The following is a 20,976-nucleotide window of genomic DNA, read 5'->3' as shown; positions in this document are numbered from 1 at the left end:
TAATACACCATTACACACGTAATATATATATATATATATATATATATATATATATATATATACATAACATACATAGAAGCGGATTGTCCGGAACCGTCGGGTCCTTAGTGACATTAACGTGTTCGGAATGTGTATGACCATGTACTGTATGCCCCAGTTGTGGATCTAACAGGAAACCTTATGGTCGACAGAAAACCTAGAATTCGTCGACAGCAGGAAGTAGTAACCAGGCAAAGTAACATTCTTGCGACCCCGAGGGGTCCGAGGGAAGTATACATATATAATTTCAATAACACTCCCCCCCACAAACTACCATGTCTGTGCTTGAGCTACAGGCCCATTGAACCATACCATACATATAGATATAAATATATATACAGGTATAAGGCAGTTACAGCACGTTAATTTACACCCAGTAAAAACAGTTGGTGCCGACAGGGTCACCCACATACTACTGTGTCTCCCCTATAGTGTTTACTTTTAACAAGTATACAACAACCGACCTGCTGACACTGCATTTACAGAATCAAGCACCAACAGGTGTCGGCGATGCCGACAGTGATCCCCACAAGTGAGAGAGCACTCACACCTGTCGACACACGTCGACTAAGCTATAGTGGGTATCCAACAGGGAACACACAGATATATAAGCACAACACACAGAGTACCTGCCCATTTATCTCAAATAGTGCTATATTGTCCTCTATATAGCACTAAACACTGTGCTACCTCACATATGCACTGTTTTACATTGTTTTGGCGGGTCAAGGAGAAAATGGCGCTGACTTCTGCAATGAGGGCTAAGCCCCGACCCTTCTCGGCGCGCTTCAGCCCGCTAATAATATAGCTCTTTTTATGCTATCGGGGGTCCCTATACAGTGTCTACACACTGTATAATGTGTTGTCACCCTCCAAAAGGTATATACATTGCTGCCCAGGGCGCCCCCCCCCCCCCCCCAGTGCCCTGCACCCTTGTAAAAACCGTTGGCGTGTGGGAGCAATGGTGCGCAGCGTGACCGCTGCCTCATACTGGCGGGGGTATTGGAAACGGTGCCCAGGCCCCGAATAACTAACTTATGCCAGCGTTAAGACTATCAGTAACTTTGCTGCCCAGGGCGCTCCCCCCCCAGCACCCTGCACCTTGTGAGTGCCGTTGGTGTGTGGGAGCATGGAGCGCAGCGCGACCGCTGCACTGTACCTCCGTTACTGAAGTCTTCTGCCGTCACTAAAGTCTTCTGTTCTTCTAATACTCACCCGGCTTCTTTCTTCTGGCTTCTGTGAGGGGGGTGACGGCGCGGCTCCGGGAACAAGCAGCTAGGCGCACCAAGTGATCGAACCCTCTGGAGCTAATGGTGTCCAGTAGCCTAAGAAGCAGAGCCTTTGATCTAAGAAGAAGTAGGTCTGACTTCTCTCCCCTCAGTCCCACGACGCAGGGAGCCTGTAGCCAGCAGGTCTCCCTGAAAATAAAAAACCTAACAAAAGTCTTTTCTAGAGAAACTCAGTAGAGCTCCCCTAGTGTGCATCCAGTCACTCCTGGGCACAAAGTCTAACTGAGGTCTGGAGGAGGGGCATAGAGGGAGGAGCCAGTTCACACCCATTCAAAGTCTTATAGTGTGCCCATGTCTCCTGCGGATCCCGTCTATACCCCATGGTCCTTACGGAGTCCCCAGCATCCTCTAAGACGTATAAGAAAAAATATATATAAATCTCACCGCTGCGATTTATTAAAAAAAGAAAAAAAAATCTCAAAAAGTTATCTGGCCCAGAGCGGGAAGGGTTACATTCACCAGTCCAGTTCCTGCCAATATACACGTATGTGAGCGACCTGTGTATAAAAGTGCATTAATAACTGCTGGAGTTTATAACATGTCATCCCAATCTCCTGCTCCCTCCACCTGGTGGACTGGAAGTTTGGTGAAGGTGAATAACCAACATTTGACTAAGGGATAAGGACAGTTGATCAAATTCTCTCACCAAAAAATTCTCAGCAATGAAGACTATCTCTCCTGTCACTTTATTGAGAAGTACAGCGGGAAAATTAGAATCATTAATATTTACAAATTCTAAAATGTGATTCTTCCTGAGGAAAAAAAAAAAGGGAGATTTAGAAGACTATTCTAATTATCTGAATATTCTGATACCATTTCCTACTAACACCCTATCCTGCTACCACTTTCTGCCACTGCCCTATCCCACTACTATTTCTTGCCACCACCTTATCCTCCTACCATTTCCTGCCACCACCCTATCCTGCTACCACTTTCTGCCACTGCCCTATCCCACTACTACTTCTTGCCACCACCCTACCCTCCTACCATTTCCTACCACCACCCTAATCTGCTACCACTTTCTGCCACTGCCCTATACCACTACTACTTCTTGCCACCACCCTATCCTGCTACCACTTTCTGACACCAGCCTATTCCGCTACCATTTCCTGCCACCACCCTATCCTCCTACCATTTCCTGCCAACACCCTATCCTGCTACCACTTCCTGCCGCTGCCCTATCCTGCTACCACTTCCTGCCACTGCCCTATCCTGCTACCACTTCCTGCCACCACCCTATCCTGCTACCACTTCCTGCCACCACCCTATCCTGCTACTACTTCCTGCCAACCGGCCTATTCTGTTATCACTTCCTGCAACCACCATATCCTGCTACCATGTCCTGCCACTGCCCTATTCTGGAAAAACTTCCCTCCACCACCCTATCCTGCTATCACTTCCTCACACCACCCTATCCTGCTATCACTTCCTGCCGCCACCCTATCCTGCTACCATGTCCTTCCACCGCCCTATCCTGCTACCACTTCCTGCCACCACCCTAACCTGCTACCGCCTCCTCCCACCACCATTACCTGCTACAACTTCATCTCACCCCCCTATCCTGCTTCCACTTCCTGCCTCCAACTTTCCTGCTACCACCTCCTGCCACCACCCTAACCTGCTCCCACCTCCTCCCACCACCGTTACCTGCTACCACTTCATTCAACCACCCTATCCTGCTTCCACTTCATCCCACCACCCTGTCCTGCTTCCACTTCCTGCCACCAACTCTCCTGCTACCATGTCCTTCCACTGCCCTAGCCTGCTGCCACTTCCCACCCACCTTTTCCCGCTACCGCTTCCTGCTATCAGTCTATCCTGCTACTATGTCCTGTCACCACTATATCCCGCTGTCACTCAATCCTGCTACACTTCTCCCCGTCACCTTATTCTGCCAACACTTTCTGCCACCACTCTTCCACTCTTCCTGCCCTCACCACTCTGCTCTGTTACCACTTTTTGCCACCAACTAATCATTGCATTTAAAAAAAAACTGAAAAAAATGTATGGGGAGCCACCTACAGACTGAACAAACATAGGCCCTCATTCCGAGTTGTTCGCTCGGTATTTTTCATCGCATCGCAGTGAAAATCCGCTTAGTACGCATGCGCAAAGTTCGCACTGCGACTGCGCCAAGTAACTTTACTATGAAGAAAGTATTTTTACTCACGGCTTTTTCTTCGCTCCGGCTATCGTAATGTGATTGACAGGAAATGGGTGTTACTGGGCGGAAACACGGCGTTTCAGGGGCGTGTGGCTGAAAACGCTACCGTTTCCGGAAAAAACGCAGGAGTGGCCGGAGAAACGGTGGGAGTGCCTGGGCGAACGCTGGGTGTGTTTGTGACGTCAACCAGGAACGACAAGCACTGAACTGATCGCACAGGCAGAGTAAGTCTGGAGCTACTCTGAAACTGCTAAGTAGTTAGTAATCGCAATATTGCGCATACATCGGTCGCAATTTTAAGAAGCTAAGATTCACTCCCAGTAGGCGGCGGCTTAGCGTGTGTAACTCTGCTAAATTCGCCTTGCGACCGATCAACTCGGAATGAGGGCCATAATGTGAATTTCCCTGTTGTTACAGAATTCTGTTAGGCATATCCAATTGCTGGCAAAATTTGGAAAAAAATACTTGGTGCAAGGAAGCTGCAAGGTTTTCCCTATTCAATTGCAAGCTAGAAAATCAGTTGTAGTCATTGCTATAGGAATTACTGTGTCTTTTTTCTCACATTCCCACAGCAGGGCTAAAAAAAAAAAAAAATCTCTGCAAATTACCCCCAAATTACTGTATTTTCTACTTTTTTGCATGTTTAATAAAACAAAATTAATTTCCTTTTTTTCACATTTTCATTTTTTTCCAAATAATTTTTCCAGTTTCCTGCAGGGTTTTGGCCGTAAAGAAATTGTGCCCAATTTTTTTCAATTGAATACTGCGGGAATCGGGAGCATGCAAAACTGCTGTAATTTAATATAGGGCATGAGGGGGGTCATTCCGACCCGTTTGCACGCAGCGTTTTTTCCGCTGCGGTGCGAACGGGTGCAGAATGAGCATGCACGGCGGCTGCAGTGCACGTGTGCGATGTTGCCCGGCGATGGAAGTGGTCGCAGAGCCGACCGCAAAGAAGATTGACAGGAAGAAGGCGTTCCAGGGTGGATACAGACTGTTTGGAGCTGTTTTCGGGGAGTGGTGAGTAAAACGCAGGCGTGTCCAGGACAACGGAGGGCGGAGGAGTGACGTCAAAGCCGGGCCCATCATCGCTGGATCCATCGCACAGGGTAAGTAATATGTCCAGGCCTAGTTTTCTTTTGCATGAATTTTTTTTAGCGTGGCAGGGCTGCACAAGCGATCGCATCCCTCTAAGCTAAAATACACTCCCCCATAGGCGTGGACTATTGATCGCAGCAGCAGCAAAAAGTTGCTGGCTGCGATCAACTCGGAATGACCACCGAGGTCCACTGTAATTTTTTCAAACAAAATGATGTGACCAATTGGATATGTCTGTGTGTCTCATTCAGATGGGCATTCATATAGAATAATATGCCATTAACCACTTAACTGACTAGTTTTCCCTTCCAAACCAAATCATAAATTTTTGCTATAGTTTAAAAACTATTTTTTTAAATATTCTATAATGCGCATCTGCAGAACGGCTCTCCTCGTCAAAACCTGGAGGACACAGTGGGGTCGGAGCAGTTGCATGTGATCTGACCATGCCAGTTACTTGGTAGTAGGTTTTCATCTCACCATTTGATCCTTAGTTGAATGTAGTTCTCAATCTGATGCTTTCCAGAGCACTTTGGGCATGTTTTCACACGGGAGCCGTCACATGTTTCACATCTGTGGATTGAGGGGCATCAACAATTAAATTTAATGGGATGAGAAGTTCCTTTAAAAGGTTGAACATATCTACTCAACAACAGTTACTTGGGCTAGGGACGGTAACCATTGCACCGTTATTGGCTGGTGCACAGTGCAAAACCTTGTAGAAGAAACGCGCGGAAGACGAAGGTGGTGAGCACCCAAATGGAAGAAAATACATAAACATCCATTTGAATTAATATGCTACAGAAAGTACAGAAAGTGACTCACGTTATTTGTCTCCTTCCACTACATTTGTAGCACAGAATATCTGGGTGCAGTTGGCCAATTCCATGACAGGCCGGACACTGAACCTGTGTACAGTGGGGAACAAGGGAGAGTTAGTACTTACACATATAGCTGTGGAAGTAAATTCTGACTGCCCTGCAAATGCCGCTTAGGAGCCGCTGTTATCCCCTGTGTTTCGTGTCCAGATTACCACCACTGTGCATAGTTTGCTTAGTCTATAGTCGCAAGTGTCAGATACACACAAGGCTGCATTCTGAGTTGCACACTAATGCGACTGTCGTATTCGCAACCGCGACTTTATGCTAACGCTAGCATAAGCCCTTCCCCTGGTGTACATCCTTGGGTCTGATTGTGCCGGGACTGAGACGCCTAATACATTTCAGACGCTGTGCATTGCAGTCGGAACTGCGCATCTGTGTACACAAACAGCGAAACGCGTGTGCCATATGATTTGTTAGGGATTTTGTGCATACACAGTAGCGAAAAGTCTTGTGACTACGTGAACAGTGCCATTACGTGCAACTTATATTCAGGCCCTGGGTATGCAATAAACAAGGTAAAATGTCATTTTTTAGGCTTCGCACAACACCTACTTACCAATCCTATTATAGAACACTGTGTACAGCTGATGCTGCTCCTTCCTGAGCACTGCACGCAGGTCTGCAACAGAGGGAAACAGCCATTGTTATCAGCATTTCTGTCATTTATGATAGTTCAGAACTGGGTTGCCAGTGTTGAGTGGACGCTGATCATGTGACACCCAAGGACAGCAGGTAGGTTAGATGCCCGCATGGCGGCGGATACACAGCTAGGGACAAATGTTACTCACTTGTAGAATTTGCAGCCAAGCAAACGCATTGAACCCATGTTGTACTGCAAGGGACACAAATGCAAATACTGCACACTCCTGAATCCTGCACCCACAGATCCTGGATAGCCTTATTTTATTCTGCATTTAGGGTTGAACAAGGAGCACCCCCTCATTAGTCTATGTCTCGTTGTGTATTTGTAATCCCCCCAGAAAGACAAAATGTTTTTTTCCAAGTGCAAATGTACCTGGATTTCCTCCTAAATTTGCAGCACAATAATTAATGAATACAGTTTATGTCTCAGACTTTGCCTACAGTAGAAGCCATTGTGCTGCAGTGGTTCGGAAAATAAGATATATTTCTATTTACAGAATTAAGGATAAGATCAAGAAGAATAAAATACATGATATCAACTTGGCCTAATTTATTCTGTCTCTTATCAGAAGTACCAGGATGTCTACGAATAGCGTTTAAATGTTGAAAGACTCCCAACTAGGTGTAGTCTAGATCTGTCTCCATCTAGGACACATTGCGCCTGATTCAGAGGTGATGCAGATGCGGCCAGGGCTGGAGCTATTGGCGGACCATCTCCGTGCATGCGCTAAGACGCCTCCCTGTCATTGCCCAGAAAGGCCCAATACATTTTCACTACACCTCCCCCCTCACTTGCCTCAGTGACACCCAGTGCGGCACCACGAAAAGGGGGTAGGGGTTTGCAGGAAAGGGGTGTGGCTTCACGTCCCGACCCCCATTTTTCGTCACTCCATGGGTCTGGTAGATGCGGGCTGCCACTCAGTGACAGGAGCCGAGCGCTGCACATAATGTTACATTGTCATTGATGTTACTGTCATTGAGCAGGTACCGGCATTTTGATATCAACCCTCGGTGGGTGAAACCCGGGCGCAGGCCGCAAACCCCCCCCCCCCCCCCCCCTTGTGACGCCACTGATTTTCTTAGAATCTTAAAACCATTCCAGGCAGTGGGAAGGGGGATTTATCATGAAATGTGTATTATGGGGGCACAGTTCTCCTAAACAGTTGCTGACACCATGTGTTACCTTCACAGAGGATGTGTGCGGCACTGGGAGCCGGCTCTCGTGATCTATAAACAGACACTTGGATACTGGGATCTCCCAGGGCTGTGGAGCAGCTCCATGGTCTACCGAGTCCACAGTTCCACCTGCCAGAGCACAGAAAACAAGGGATAATTCAGACTCTGACCTGAAATCTATCGCCAGCTTGCAGCGGTGCACGGTGATAATGTCATGTCATGGAAACAGGTTTGGTGCACCGCTTTTGACAATGTCAGGACAGACGATCACGATAAGCAGTGATCAAGACGGCCAAGCAAGTCCGCTTTCAGAGCCAGTGCCTCCGAAGCTTCTTAAGAGGCAGGTAGAGAATACTGTCTTGCTGCTCTGATTGTGGATTACGCAGAACGGCCAGGCAGCAATTCTCTACCTGCCTCCCAGCCTGCAGCCAGCCAGTGAATAGCTGTCAGCATGCTAATTGGTGGATGGATGGCACTATCCACCAATCATAGTACAGCATTCTCTACCTACCTCCCAGCCTGCAGCCAGACCGAGAATGGCTTTCAGCATGCTGATTGGTGGATGGATGGAGCTATCCACCAGTCAGAGTGCTGACAGCCATTCACGGTACGGAAGCACGCAGAGAGATGCAGCGGGACTGCAGGAGGGGTCAGTTATTATTATTTTAATTTATTCCTGTGAATGGGTGGTATTAATACTGCCACGCAGATGGTGCCATGTACATTATGAAACCAAGGTGGTCATTCCGAGTTGATCGCTTGCTAGCAGTTTTTAGCAGCCGTGCAAACGCTATGCCGCCACCCACTGGGAGTGTATTTTAGCTTAGCAGAAGTGCGCACGGTTGTATCACAGAGCACTTGCAAAAAAAATTTGTGCAGTTTCAGAGTAGCTCAAAACCTACTCAGCGCTTGCGATCACTTCAGACTGTTCAGTTCCAGATTTGACGTCACAAACCCGGCCAGCGTTCGGCCAGCCACGCCTGCGATTTTCCTGGCATGCCTGCGTTTTTCCGCACACTCCCTGAAAACGGTCAGTTGCCACCCAGAAATGCCCACTTCCTGTCAATCACTCTGCGGCAACCAGTGCGACTGAAATGCATCGCTAGACCCTGTGCAAAACAACATCGTTTGTTGTGCCTGTACTTCGCGCGTGCACATTGCGCCGCATGCGCAGAAGTGCAGATTTTTTGCCTGATCGCTGCGCTGCGAACAAATTCAGCTAGCGATCGACTCGGAATGACCCCCTAAGCGTAGGTATATTTCTTTTGGAGTTTGCATGTTCTCCCGATGCATACATCAAAACACACTGATCATAAGCAATGACTTCTGAACTGACGGTTTATATACAGTTTATACTGGTACATATATTACCCTGACTTGTATATTATAACATTTTATACACTTTGCTCTGTGTACTACTAAACAGTATATGGTGACGTGACCCATTCACATGCCCGCGATTCAGTGCAGGTTTCCAAGCGGTACTGTAAGAAGAGGAAATCATTGTGGAATGTGTATACCAGAATCATACCCCTTTCAGATTCACATAGCCGGGTCGCACCTGGGAATGTGTACACGGGAGCTTCCCAGAATGCAACATGGCTTGAGACCCCTTTCAGACTTGCGGCCCGACCAGGCATATTGCCAGGTTGGTGACGTCACCGCTGACGCTAGCAGAGGCGGTGCTTGGAGATTGATGTCACAGCAGCTCAAATGACTGCAGTCTCAGCTTTCTGACTGCATCAGAAGAACCTTTCAAGATGCTGTACTAAGCTTGTGGGAGGTTTTGTTGCTTACTGTATGGGGGAAATATTACGTTACTATTGGCGCCACACAGATCATTACTCCAAGGAAGGTGACAAAATGGGAAATAGTACCAAGAGACGGAAGATATTTACTAACGTTTGTGGCAGTGTTGCCCATAGCAACCAATCAGATTCTGTCATTTTTAGAATGCACTAGAGAAATGAGAGCAAGAATCTAATTGGTTCCTTTGGGCAACACCACCACTTTTCAGTGTTAGAAACTTGAGTAAATCTACACAACCTTCTCTGTTGCGTGTCACTCGGTGGTTGAGCTCTTTATAGAATTTAATCAGTTAAACCTGTTAATTGCCTGGACAATTAATACTTGTCACCCTGCCTTCATTCCGAGGGTCGTCTTCCCATCTACCCCACTAGTCCCTCTGAAGATCTGCTACACACCTTGAAGGCATTCACGTGGCAGACTTTCTGGATGACCATCTCTTTAGCTGGCGCACGGCTGTAGCAGGTGTTGCTGCTGACGTAATCCAGGAAAGCCTCTCTCGCTTCATCCTCTGTGATAGCAGGAAATCTGCGGAAGGAGAAGAATCTCTACAGAACGGTGGAGTTTACACAACAAGAGTAATACAGTGATAACAGCACGACTAGACAAGCATCTCTTATACAAACACCTTGGGATAGAATCACAGTACTATGGGCCTAATTCAGACCTGATCGCAGCAGCAAATTTGTTAGCTAATGGGCAAAACCATGTGCACGGCAGGTGGGGCAGATGTAACATGTGCAGAGAGAGTTAGATTTGGGTGGGTTATATTGTTTCTGTGCAGGGTAAATACTGGATGCTTTATTTTTACACTGCAATTTAGATTTCAGCTTGAACACACCCCACCCAAATCTAACTCTCTCTGCACATGTTACATCTGCCCCACCTGCAGTGCACATGGGGCCTAATTCAAACCTGATCGCTCGCTAGGGTTTTTTTGCACTGCTGCGAACAGATAGCCGCCGCTTTGCAAGTGTGCGATCGCATGTGTAGCAGAGCTGTACGAACAGATCTTGTGCAGTATCTGCGCAGCCCAGAACTTACTCAGCCGCTGCGATCACATCAGCCTGTCCGGGACCGGAATTGACGTCAGACATCCGCCCTGCGAACGCTTGGACACGCCTGCGTTTTTCCAATTACTCCCAAAAAACGGTCAGTTGCCACCCACAAACGCCTTCTTCCTGTCAATCTCCTTGCGATCGGCAGTGCGAATGGATTCTTCGTAAAACCCATCGCACAGCAACGATCCGCTTTGTACCCGTACGACGAGCCTGCGCATTGCGGTGCATACGCAGATCTGACCTGATCGCAGCGCTGCAAAAAACGCTAGCGAGCGATCAAGTCTGAATTACCCCCCCTCCCCCCCATGGTTTTGCCCTAACAAAGTTGCTGCTGCAATCAGGTCTGAATTAGGCCCTGTGTCTCTGCGCGTTTGACCCTGAAATTTAAGCTACCAATAATATTAATGGAAAAATATTTCTGGTTTTGCATGTAGCATTATTGCCGTTTTAAATTTCGGGTCAAAGCGACAGAGAATCGCCGCCTTGCTAAAGCCGCCGCTTATTAAATAGAGCCCTTGGTGGAATAAGTAAATGACAGAATTGTGCATCATACATTCAAGAAGGTGATTACTGTGTGACATGGGGGGTAGATATGTCAAAGCACGGAGAGAGATAAAGTACCAACCAATCAGCTCCTAACTGTCACTTTTTCAAACTAAGGGGTCTATTTAATAAGCCTTGGAGAGAGGCAAAGTGGAGAGAGCAAAAGTACCAACCAACCAGTTCCTAACAGCCATGTTACAGGAAGTGTTTAAAAAATGACAGTTAGGAGCTGATTGGCTGGTACTTTATCTCCATCCACTTTATCTCTCTCCAAAGCTTAGTAAATAGACTCCATTTGTACTAAATACAGATATTATAATTTTTATCATATTCAGTCCATATACTTCAGGACAGGTGTTGTTATTTGAGTTGTATTCTGATCCCTAAATAGTACATCAGTAGGTTAGAATGAATTCTGGCTTGTACACAGCTTTTCCCAACCACCCTATAGCACAGCAACCTACACCCACGTAGTGTCCTCAGGGAAGAGCTCCGTGGCCGGAGGCAGTGGCCAGTCCGGGGCTGGTAAATGTTTTCCACCTGATGTAAGAAAAAAAAAAGACAAATGAAATTTAGCGACCTGGCTACAAAATAATGCAACTGCCACGGCTATGGGGTCAACTGAATCTGGGGCAAATTGTGGGCGATGGGCAAAGGAATTGAATCACCAGCAATGGCCCCTGAACTGGCCAATTTCATCCACAGATTTGTCCCTAAATTTGAGTTTGCAGCCCAATAGGGGGTTATGTGTGGACTACATCGTTGGCACTGCTCCTTATTGAATCAACCTTTAGTGCGTCTATCTATCTCTTCATTAGACAGTAGCTGGTGCCTGCTCTATGCAGATTAAAGAGGTAGAACCCTGTATGAGCCTTTTAAATATATAACATGCTTCTAATCTATGGTCCTTAACTTCCTTTTAGGTAAATGTATATTGCAATATATAATAAGAATTTACTCACCGGTAATTCTATTTCTCGTAGTCCGTAGTGGATGCTGGGAACTCCGTAAGGACCATGGGGAATAGCGGGCTCCGAAGGAGGCTGGGCACTCCAGAAAGATCTTAGACTACCTGGTGTGCACTGGCTCCTCCCACCATGACCCTCCTCCAAGCCTCAGTTAGGTACTGTGCCCGGACGAGCGTACACAATAAGGAAGGATTTTGAATCCCGGGTAAGACTCATACCAGCCACACCAATCACACCGTACAACTCGTGATATGAAACACAGTTAACAGTATGAAACAATAGAGCCTCTCAACAGATGGCTCAACAATAACCCGATTTAGTTAACAATAACTATGTACAAGTATTGCAGATAAACCGCACTTGGGATGGGCGCCCAGCATCCACTACGGACTACGAGAAATAGAATTACCGGTGAGTAAATTCTTATTTTCTCTAACGTCCTAGTGGATGCTGGGAACTCCGTAAGGACCATGGGGATTATACCAAAGCTCCCAAACGGGCGGGAGAGTGCGGATGACTGCAGCACTGAATGAGAGAACTCCAGGTCCTCCTCAGCCAGGGTATCAAATTTGTAGAATTTTGCAAACGTGTTTGCCCCTGACCAAGTAGCTGCTCGGCAAAGTTGTAAAGCCGAGACCTCTCGGGCAGCCGCCCAAGATGAGCCCACCTTCCTTGTGGAATGGGCATTGACAGATTTTGGCTGTGGCAGGCCTGCCACAGTATGTGCAAGCTGAATTGTACTACAAATCCAACGAGCAATAGTCTGCTTAGAAGCAGGAGCACCCAGCTTGTTAGGTGCATATAGGATAAACAGCGAGTCAGATTTTCTGACTCTAGCCGTTCTGGAAACATATATTTCCAGTGCCCTGACAACGTCTAGCAACTTGGAGTCCTCCAAGTCCCTAGTAGCCTAGGCACCACAATAGGCTGGTTCAGGTGAAACGCTGACACCACCTTTGGGAGAAACTGGGGACGAGTCCTCAATTCTGCCCTATCCATATGGAAAATCAAATAAGGGCTTTTACAAGACAAAGCCGCCAACTTTGATACTCGCCTGGCAGAAGCCAAGGCCAATAACATAACCACCTTCCACGTGAGATATTTCAGATCCACGGTTTTTAGTGGTTCAAACCAATGTGATTTTAAGAAACTCAACACCACGTTGAGATCCCAAGGTGCCACAGGAGGCACAAACGGGGGCTGACTCTGCAGCACTCCTTTTATAAATGTCTGAACTTCAGGTACTGAAGCTAGTTCTTTTTGAAAGAAAATCGACAGAGCGGAGATCTGTACCTTAATGGAACCCAATTTAAGGCCCATAGTCACTCCTGCTTGCAGGAAATGCAGAAATCGACCTAGTTGAAATTCCTCTGTTGGGGCCCTTTCGGCCTCACACCATGCAACATATTTTCGCCATATGCGGTGATAATGAGTTGCTGTAACCTCTTTCCTGGCTTTAGTAAGCGTAGGAATGACTTCCTCCGGAATGCCCTTTTCCTTCAGGATCCGGCGTTCAACCGCCATGCCGACAAACGCAGCCGCGGTAAGTCTTGGAACAGACAGGGCCCCTGCTGCCGCAGGTCCTGTCTGAGTGGCAGAGGCCATGGGTCCTCTGATATAAATTCTTGAAGTTCTGGGTACCAAGCTCTTCTTGGCCATCCACGAGTATCGTTCTTACTCCTCGCCTTCTTATTATTCTCAGTACCTTTGGTATGAGAGGCAGAGGGGAGAACACATAAACCGACTGGTACACCCACGGTGTTACCAGAGCGTCCATAGCTATCGCCTGAGGGTCCCTTGACCCGGTGCAATATCTTTTATAGCTTTTTGTTGAGGCGGGACGCCATCATGTCCACCTGTGGCCTTTTCCAATGGTGTACAATCCTATTGGAAGACTTCTGGAGGAAGTCCCCATTCTCCCGGGTGGAGGTTGTGTCTGTTGAGAAGATCTGCTTCCCAGTTGTCCACTCCGGGAATGAACACTGCTGACAGTGCTAACACATGATTTTCCGCCTATCGGAGAATCCTTGTGGCTTCTGCCATCGCCATCCTGCTTCTTGTGCCGCCCTGTTGGTTTACATGGGCGACTGCCGTGATGTTGTCTGATTGGATCAGTACCGGCTGGTTTTGAAGCAGAGGCCTTGCCGGCCTCAGGGCATTGTAAATGGCCCTCAGGTCCAGAATATTTATGTGTAGGGAAATAACCTGACTTGACCAAAGTCCCTGGAAATTTCTTCCCTGTGTGACTGCCTCCCAGCCTCAAAGGCTGGAATCCATGGTCACTAGGACCTAGTCCTGTATGCCGAACCTGCGGCCCTCTTGAAGATGGGCACTCTGCAGCCACCACAGTAGAGATACCCTGGTCCTTGGAGACAGGGTTATCAGCCTATGCATCGGAAGATGCGATCCGGACCACTTGTCCAACAGGTCCCTCTGAAAAGTTCTTGTATGGAACCTGCCTAATGGGATTGCTTCGTAGGAAGCTACCATTTTTCCCAGGACTCGCGTGCAATGATGCACCGCTACCTATTTTGGCTTCAGGAGGTCTCTCACTAGAGATGACAACTCCTTGGCTTTCTCCTCCGGGAGAAACACTATTTCTGGTTTATGTCCAGAACCATCCCCAGGAACAGTAGACGTGTCATAGGAACCAGCTGTGACTTTGGACTGTTTAGAATCCAACCATGCTGTTGTAGCACTTTCCAAAATAGTGCTACCCCGACTACCAACTGCTCCTTGGACCTCGCCCTTATAACGAGATTGTCCAAGTACGGGATAATTACAACTCCCTTTTTTTGAAGGAGTATCAACATTTCGGCCATTACCTTGATAAAACACCCTCGGTGCCATGTACAGTCCAAACGGCAGTGTCTGGACTTGGTAATGGTAATCCTGTACCACAAATCTGAGGTACTCCTGGCGAGGATGGTAAATGGGGACATGCAGGTAAGCATCCTTGATGTCCCAGGATACCATGTAATCCCCCTTGTCCAGGCTTGGAATAACCGCCCTGAGCGATTCCATCTTGAACTTGAATTTTTGTGTTCAAGGATTTTAAATATAAAATGGGTCACACCGAACCATGCGGTTTCGGTACCCCAACCCGTGTGGAATAGTAACCCCGTCCTTGTTGAAGTAGGGGCACCTTGAGTATTACCTGCTGGGAATACCGCTTATTAATTGCCTCTAGCACAGCCTCCCTGCCTGAGGGAGTTGTCAGCAAGGCATATTTTAGGAAACGGCTGGGGGGAGACATCTCGAATTCCAGCTTGTACCCCTGAAATACTACTTGAAAGAAACAGGGATCCACCTGTGAGCGAGCCCACTAATTGCTGAAATTTTTGAGACGGCCCCCCACCGTACCTGGCTACACCTGTGGAGCACCCGCGTCATGGTGTGGCCTCACAGGAGGCGGGGGAAGAATCTTGATTCTGGGAACAGGCTGACTGGTGCAGCTTTTTTCCCTCTACCCTTGTCTCTGTACAGAAAGGAAGCGCCATTTGACCCGCTTGCTTTTCTGAAGCCGAAAGGACTGTACCTTTGTCTGTGAGGAAACCTGAGGTAAAATTATTTCTTCCCAGCAGTTGCTGTGGATACGAGGTCCCAGAGACCATCCCCAAATAATTCCTCACCCTTATAAGGCTCTCTATGCGCTTTTTAAGTCAGCATCACCTGTCCAGTGACAGGTCTCTAATACCCTCCTGACAGAATGGACATTACATTTATTTTGGATGCCAGTCGGCAAAATATCCCTCTGTGCATCCCCCATATATAAGACGACGTCTTTAATATGTTTTTATGTTTGCCAACTAGTATCCCTGTTTGACAGGGTCACAGACCACGCTGCAGCAGCACTATCTGCAGGTCTCAGTCTAGTACCTGAGTGTGTAAATACAGACTTCAGGATAACCTCCTGTTTTTTATCAACAGGTACCTATTAAAGTGGCCGTATCCTAAGACGGCAGTGCCACCTTTTTTGACAAACGTGTGAGCGCCTTATCCACCCTAGGGGATATCTCCCAGCGTAACTTATCCACCTGGCGGGAAAGGGTACGCCATCAGTAACTTTTTATAAATTACCAGTTTCTTAACGGGGGAACCCACGCTTTCACACACTTCATTTATTCATCTGATGGGGGAACAAAACACTGCCTGTTTTTTCTCCCCAAACCTAAAACCCATTTTTAGAGGTGCTTGGGTTAAAGTCAGAAATGTATAACACATTTTTTATTGCCGGGATCACGTCACGGATGTTCCTAGTGGATTGTGTATATGTCTCCACCTTGTCGACACTGGAGTCAGACTCCGTGTCGACATCTGTGTCTGCCATCTGAGAGAGCGGGCGTTTTTGAGCCCCTGATGGCCTTTGAGACGCCTGGGCAGGCGCGGGCTGCGAAGCCGGCTGTCCCACAGCTGTTACGTCATCCACCCTTTTATGTAAGGAGTTGACACTGTCGGTTAATACCTTTCACCTATCCATCCACTCTGGTGTCGGCCCCACAGGGGGCGACATCACATATATCGGCCTCTGTTCTGTCACCATATAAGCCTCCTCATTCAACATGTCGACACAGCCGTACCGACACACCGCAGACACACAGGGAATGCTCTAAACGAGGACAGGACCCACAAAAGCCCTTTGGGGGGACAGAGTAAGAGTATGCCAGCACACACCAGAGCGCTATATATATATACAGGGACTAACTGAGTTATGTCCCTAATAGCTTTTATATAATATACTGTATACAGTGCCAATTTTAATGCCCCCCCTCTCTTTTCCCTCTTACTGTACTGTAGAATTGCAGGGAAGAGCCAGGGAGCTTCCCTCCAGCCGAGCTGTGAGGGAAAAATGGCGCCAGTGTGCTGAGGAGATAGGCTCCGCCCCTTTTTCGCGGCCTATTCTCCCGTTTTTTATGGAATTCTGGCAGGGGTATTTACCTCATATATAGCCCCTGGGGCCATATATTGAGGTATTTTAGCCAGCCAAGGTGTTTTTATTGCTGCCTCAGGGCGCCCCCCCCAGCGCCCTGCACCCTCAGTGACCGGAGTGTGAAGTGTGTGAGAGGAGCAATGGCGCACAGCTGCAGTGCTGTGCGCTACCTTGGTGAAGACAGAGTCTTCATGCCGCCGATTTTCCGGACCATCTTCTTGCTTCTGGCTCTGTAAGGGGGACGGCGGCGCAGCTCCGGGACCGAACATCAAGGCTGGGCCTGCGGTCGATCCCTCTGGAGCTAATGGTGTCCAGTAGCCTAAGAAGCCCAATCCGGCTGCAAGCAGGCGAGTTCGCTTCTTCTCCCCTTAGTCCCTCGCTGCAGTGAGCCTGTTGCCAGCAGGTCTCACTGAAAATAACAAATTCTAAGACTATAACTTTCTAAGAGCTCAGGAGAGCCCCTAGTGTGCATCCAACCTCGGCCGGGCACGAAATCTAACTGAGGCTTGGAGGAGGGTCATGGTGGGAGGAGCCAGTGCACACCAGGTAGTCTAAGATCTTTCTGGAGTGCCCAGCCTCCTTCGGAGCCCGCTATTCCCCATGGTCCTCACGGAGTTCCCAGCATCCACTAGGACGTTAGAGAAATATAACAGGTATTTCGATGGAACCATACAAGAAATGCATAAATCAGTGCATTGCATTTAGGGAAAAATATAAAACAAGGCAATCCAGATAACAGGGCTCTGCAGCATCACTGATACTAGCATAGGTACTCTGAGGCTCTATATTACAGTGTTACTGTATAATGGTGGTCATTCCGAGTTGTTCGCTCGTTGCCAATTTTCGCAACGGAGCGATTAAGGCAAAAATGCGCATGGTTCGCAGTGCGCATGCGGTTAGTATTTTAGCACAAAACTTAGTAGATTTACTCACGTCCGAATGAAGAATTTTCATCGTTGAAGTGATCGGAGTGTGATTGACAGGAAGTGGGTGTTTCTGGGTGGAAACTGGCCGTTTTCTGGGAGTGTGCGGAAAAACGCAGGCGTGTCAGGGAAAAACGCAGGAGTGTCTGGAGAAACGGGGGAGTGGCTGGCCGAACGCAGGGCATGTTTGTGACGTCAAACCAGGAACTAAACGGCCTGAGCTGATCGCAATCTGTGAGTAGGTCTGGAGCTACTCAGAAACTGCTAAGAATTTTCTATTCGCAATTCTGCGAATCTTTCGTTCGCTATTCTGCTAAGCTAAGATACACTCCCAGAGGGCGGCGGCTTAGCGTGTGCAATGCTGCTAAAAGCAGCTAGCGAGCAAACAACTCGGAATGACCCCCAATATTAAGAAGTACATTGTATATAGGTAGGGGACATTTTTTAAGACCCTGTACTGGGTGGTGGCACTACTTCAGTGGTCTACCATCCATTCCAAGTACACCGGGGGCATTTTACTAATGGGGACATCATTTATTATCGCAAATGTTAGAGTAGCAACTCTGAACCCCATGGCTCATCTATCACAGTACACAAAGCACAACATTGCTATATAGAGTAACTGTTACTTATATTATTATGCTCCTTATATAAGGAACCTGCTATATTCCCCGCTGTACAAAACCCCAACACCCCCCAAACCAAAGCATGAAGTTAATGATCTTACTGCCGTCTCCTATAGCCGTGTCCTCATACCCAGCCACGTGGCCTGACGGTTCAGGGGCGAGGGCGGTAAGACAGACAGCGTTATCTGTAGGGTGGAGGAAAGATATATTAAGGAGAAGATATAATGGAGACAAGGAGTGGTAGCACGATGGTGTTTGCCGCTGATTGCATGTATGTAAATGTAAGCATCTGTATAAAGAGGAGGCATGGGGGGATATGCAGAAAACAATCAGCATGAGACTGTCAGTGATTTGACGGCCTTTGTTTCCCAAAACGGAGGCACGTCACCACCATTGTGGGAGAAGGACGGGCCAGGATCTACATCCGAGGCCGGACATTTCCTGGCCTCTTTGTTGGATCTGCAGTGGCCGGCTGGCGCAACCTTGTGAGTCAAGCGACTGGTCGATGGTGTCTCCGATGATCCAATGCTAGGAAGCAGCTTGCATCAGTAATGTACCAAGAGGCAGCAGCGATAGCAACTCCCCAGCTAGTCTGGGCCAGGGGTCTCTGCACCCATCTGCCACCCTCGGCACGCGTGGTAACTCAGTTATAACTACGCAAAGACTGGGAGAAGAAACATCGATGGTTATACTAGGATTTTTTAGGTGTTTTTTTCATTGGAAGTGGTGGTGGGGGGTGTCCCGGGTGTATGAGTTGCCTGCGGCCGGGTCCCCGGCGGCCAGCATACCGCCGCCGGGATCCGGACCGCTGGCTTGCCGACAGTGGGGCGAGCGCAAATGAGCCCCTTGCGGGCTTGCTACGTGCGCCACGCTATCTATTCTCCCTCCAGGGGGTCGTGGACACCCAAGAGGGAGCAAAGGTGTCGGTATGCCGGCTGTCGGGATTCCAACAACCGGTATACTGAATACCACCAGAGTGGTCCCAAACCTTCAAGTCATTTGGAATCATTATCCCTTCATGTTCTTCCTTGTACGCATGGTGGGGGTAATTCAGACCTGATCGCAGCAGCAAATTTGTTAGCTAATGGGCAAAACTATGTGCACTGCAGGTGGGGCAGATGTAACATGTGCAGAGAGAGTTAGATTTGGGTGGGGTGTGTTCATACTGAAATCTAAATTGCAGTGTAAAAATAAAGCAGCCAGTATTTACCCTGCACAGAAACAATATAACCCACCCAAATCAAACTCTCTCTGCACATGTTATATCTGCCCCACCTGCAGTGCATATGGTTTTGCCCAACTGCTAACAAATTTGCTGCTACGATCAGGTCTGAATTACCCCCATATCTCTTCAAGTTGTTTTGTACTGAATAAGAACTCACAGGGGGAACCGATGACCATATCCTGGGGGTCCTGGCTGGCTGACTCCAGTGGTTGATCCGTCCACCCATGTTTTCTCACATTGAGGTTCCTCAGGAGGAAATAATAAAACGTAGTTATAAAGCCGTAATACCCAACAAAAGATGAAAGACCTCTGGCCACAGGCGTGCGCAGGGGGGGTTCCTGGTGCGCACAGGCACCCCCTACTGTCTGTAACCCCCTCACACACCTGCTGCTGCTACAGTATCGGCGATCGCAGAGTGTGCTCATTTCTGTCCTCCCGCCCATTGCGCCCGCCACCCCCTCCGCTTACTCTGGCCGTCATTCATGTGTATGGTGCAACATCACTGACGTACTCCTACTCCCAGTTCCTCTAACCTGTGGGATGTGTCGTGATGATGTCATGCCGCGTGCATGCCCGCACATGCTCCCACCCACGCTCTCTCTCTCCTCATCATGTGCCAACGCCACAGAATACAGCGTTCCTCTTGGAGGAGGACAAGTTCAAATTCATTAACAATATATATTTCGAGAGATTAGGATATAATCTATGGTAATAAAATATACAAATTTAACAGATTATATATATATATATATATATATATATATATATCTATATATATATCTGTGCATCAATTCTCTATATTATTTAGTTGGCATTGAGTGCCAATATGTGGTGGTAGACACGCCTGATAGGTGGTGCTAGACATGCCCATTAGGTGGTGTTAGACATGCCCAATAGGCGGTGCTAAACACGCCCTTCTAATCGTGCAGCCCCTAATAAAATGTCCTGCGCACGCCTATGCCTCTGGCGATTATTAACACTTTATCCAGCTCAAAGCTGAATGTTGCAACATTTTCTATTCCAGGAATAAACAGCAGTTGTAAAGGATCAATATTCAGTTTACAAAAGGAAACAATTTATTTGTTAATATTGGTTCTCTCCAACCCAACAAATCCATGTGGCAAGATCAGCCTTAAGAATAATGAGGATACAAAATAATGGGGTCAATTTACTAACGCGGTAAATTTACACTGTAAGCTCTGACGAGCAGGGCCCTCTTCCCTCCTGTATTTTTCCCCCCTCACTTACTGTATACCATCGTCTCCTCCGCACTGCCTACAACGGCACTTTAACCTTGGTTCCGGAGCACACACAGTGATATACACATCTCAGTATCAGTTCACAAGTGTACTGAGCCCCCACACCGCCATTGTGGTGACAACAAGTGATTGTGTCTTACCCGCCATGTTCAGGAGCAGAATCTGCAGCAGAGGACACAACTTCTCCATCTGTAAATGACAGCAGATGTCATCTTATAGAGCATGCGGCAGGAGGGACACACACGTTTTCCATCATACACATGTATCCTGCCACTACACCAGGCATGTCCAAACTGCGGCCCTCAAGCTGTTGAGAAACTACACATCCCAGCATGCCCTGACA

At 47.9% G+C, this 20,976-nt stretch overlaps 1 protein-coding gene across 1 annotated transcript; it reads right to left on the bottom strand.

Moving 5' to 3' along the window:
• Positions 1-1,982: 1,982 nt before the first annotated feature.
• LOC134957143 (protein SSUH2 homolog) lies at positions 1,983-20,879 on the bottom strand. The gene is made up of 10 exons (XM_063938859.1): positions 20,774-20,879; positions 19,532-19,620; positions 18,251-18,334; positions 11,167-11,242; positions 9,497-9,626; positions 7,300-7,421; positions 6,031-6,093; positions 5,416-5,498; positions 5,071-5,163; positions 1,983-2,080 (listed from the first exon to the last, which is right to left on the bottom strand). The coding sequence occupies exons 2-6, from the start codon at positions 19,548-19,550 to the stop codon at positions 7,401-7,403; spliced, it is 330 nt and encodes a 109-aa protein (XP_063794929.1). The 5' UTR covers positions 19,551-19,620; positions 20,774-20,879; the 3' UTR covers positions 1,983-2,080; positions 5,071-5,163; positions 5,416-5,498; positions 6,031-6,093; positions 7,300-7,400.
• Between the last annotated feature and the right edge of the window lie 97 nt (positions 20,880-20,976).

The sequence above is a fragment of the Pseudophryne corroboree genome, chromosome 9 (genome assembly GCF_028390025.1).
Source record: "Pseudophryne corroboree isolate aPseCor3 chromosome 9, aPseCor3.hap2, whole genome shotgun sequence".
NCBI classification, from domain to species: Eukaryota; Metazoa; Chordata; class Amphibia; order Anura; family Myobatrachidae; genus Pseudophryne; species Pseudophryne corroboree.
The sequence above is the reverse complement of the archived record's forward strand: the minus strand, read 5'-3'. Positions and strand labels throughout refer to the sequence as shown.

Excerpts from the sequence above, each read along its gene's own strand:
- LOC134957143 (XM_063938859.1), bottom strand. Across the intron at positions 11,243-18,250 it reads CACGGCTATAGGAGACGGCA|GTGGAAAACATTTACCAGCC; the intron begins GTAAGATCATTA and ends TTCTTACATCAG. Across the intron at positions 7,422-9,496 it reads GCCACGTGAATGCCTTCAAG|GTGGAACTGTGGACTCGGTA; the intron begins GTGTGTAGCAGA and ends GTGCTCTGGCAG.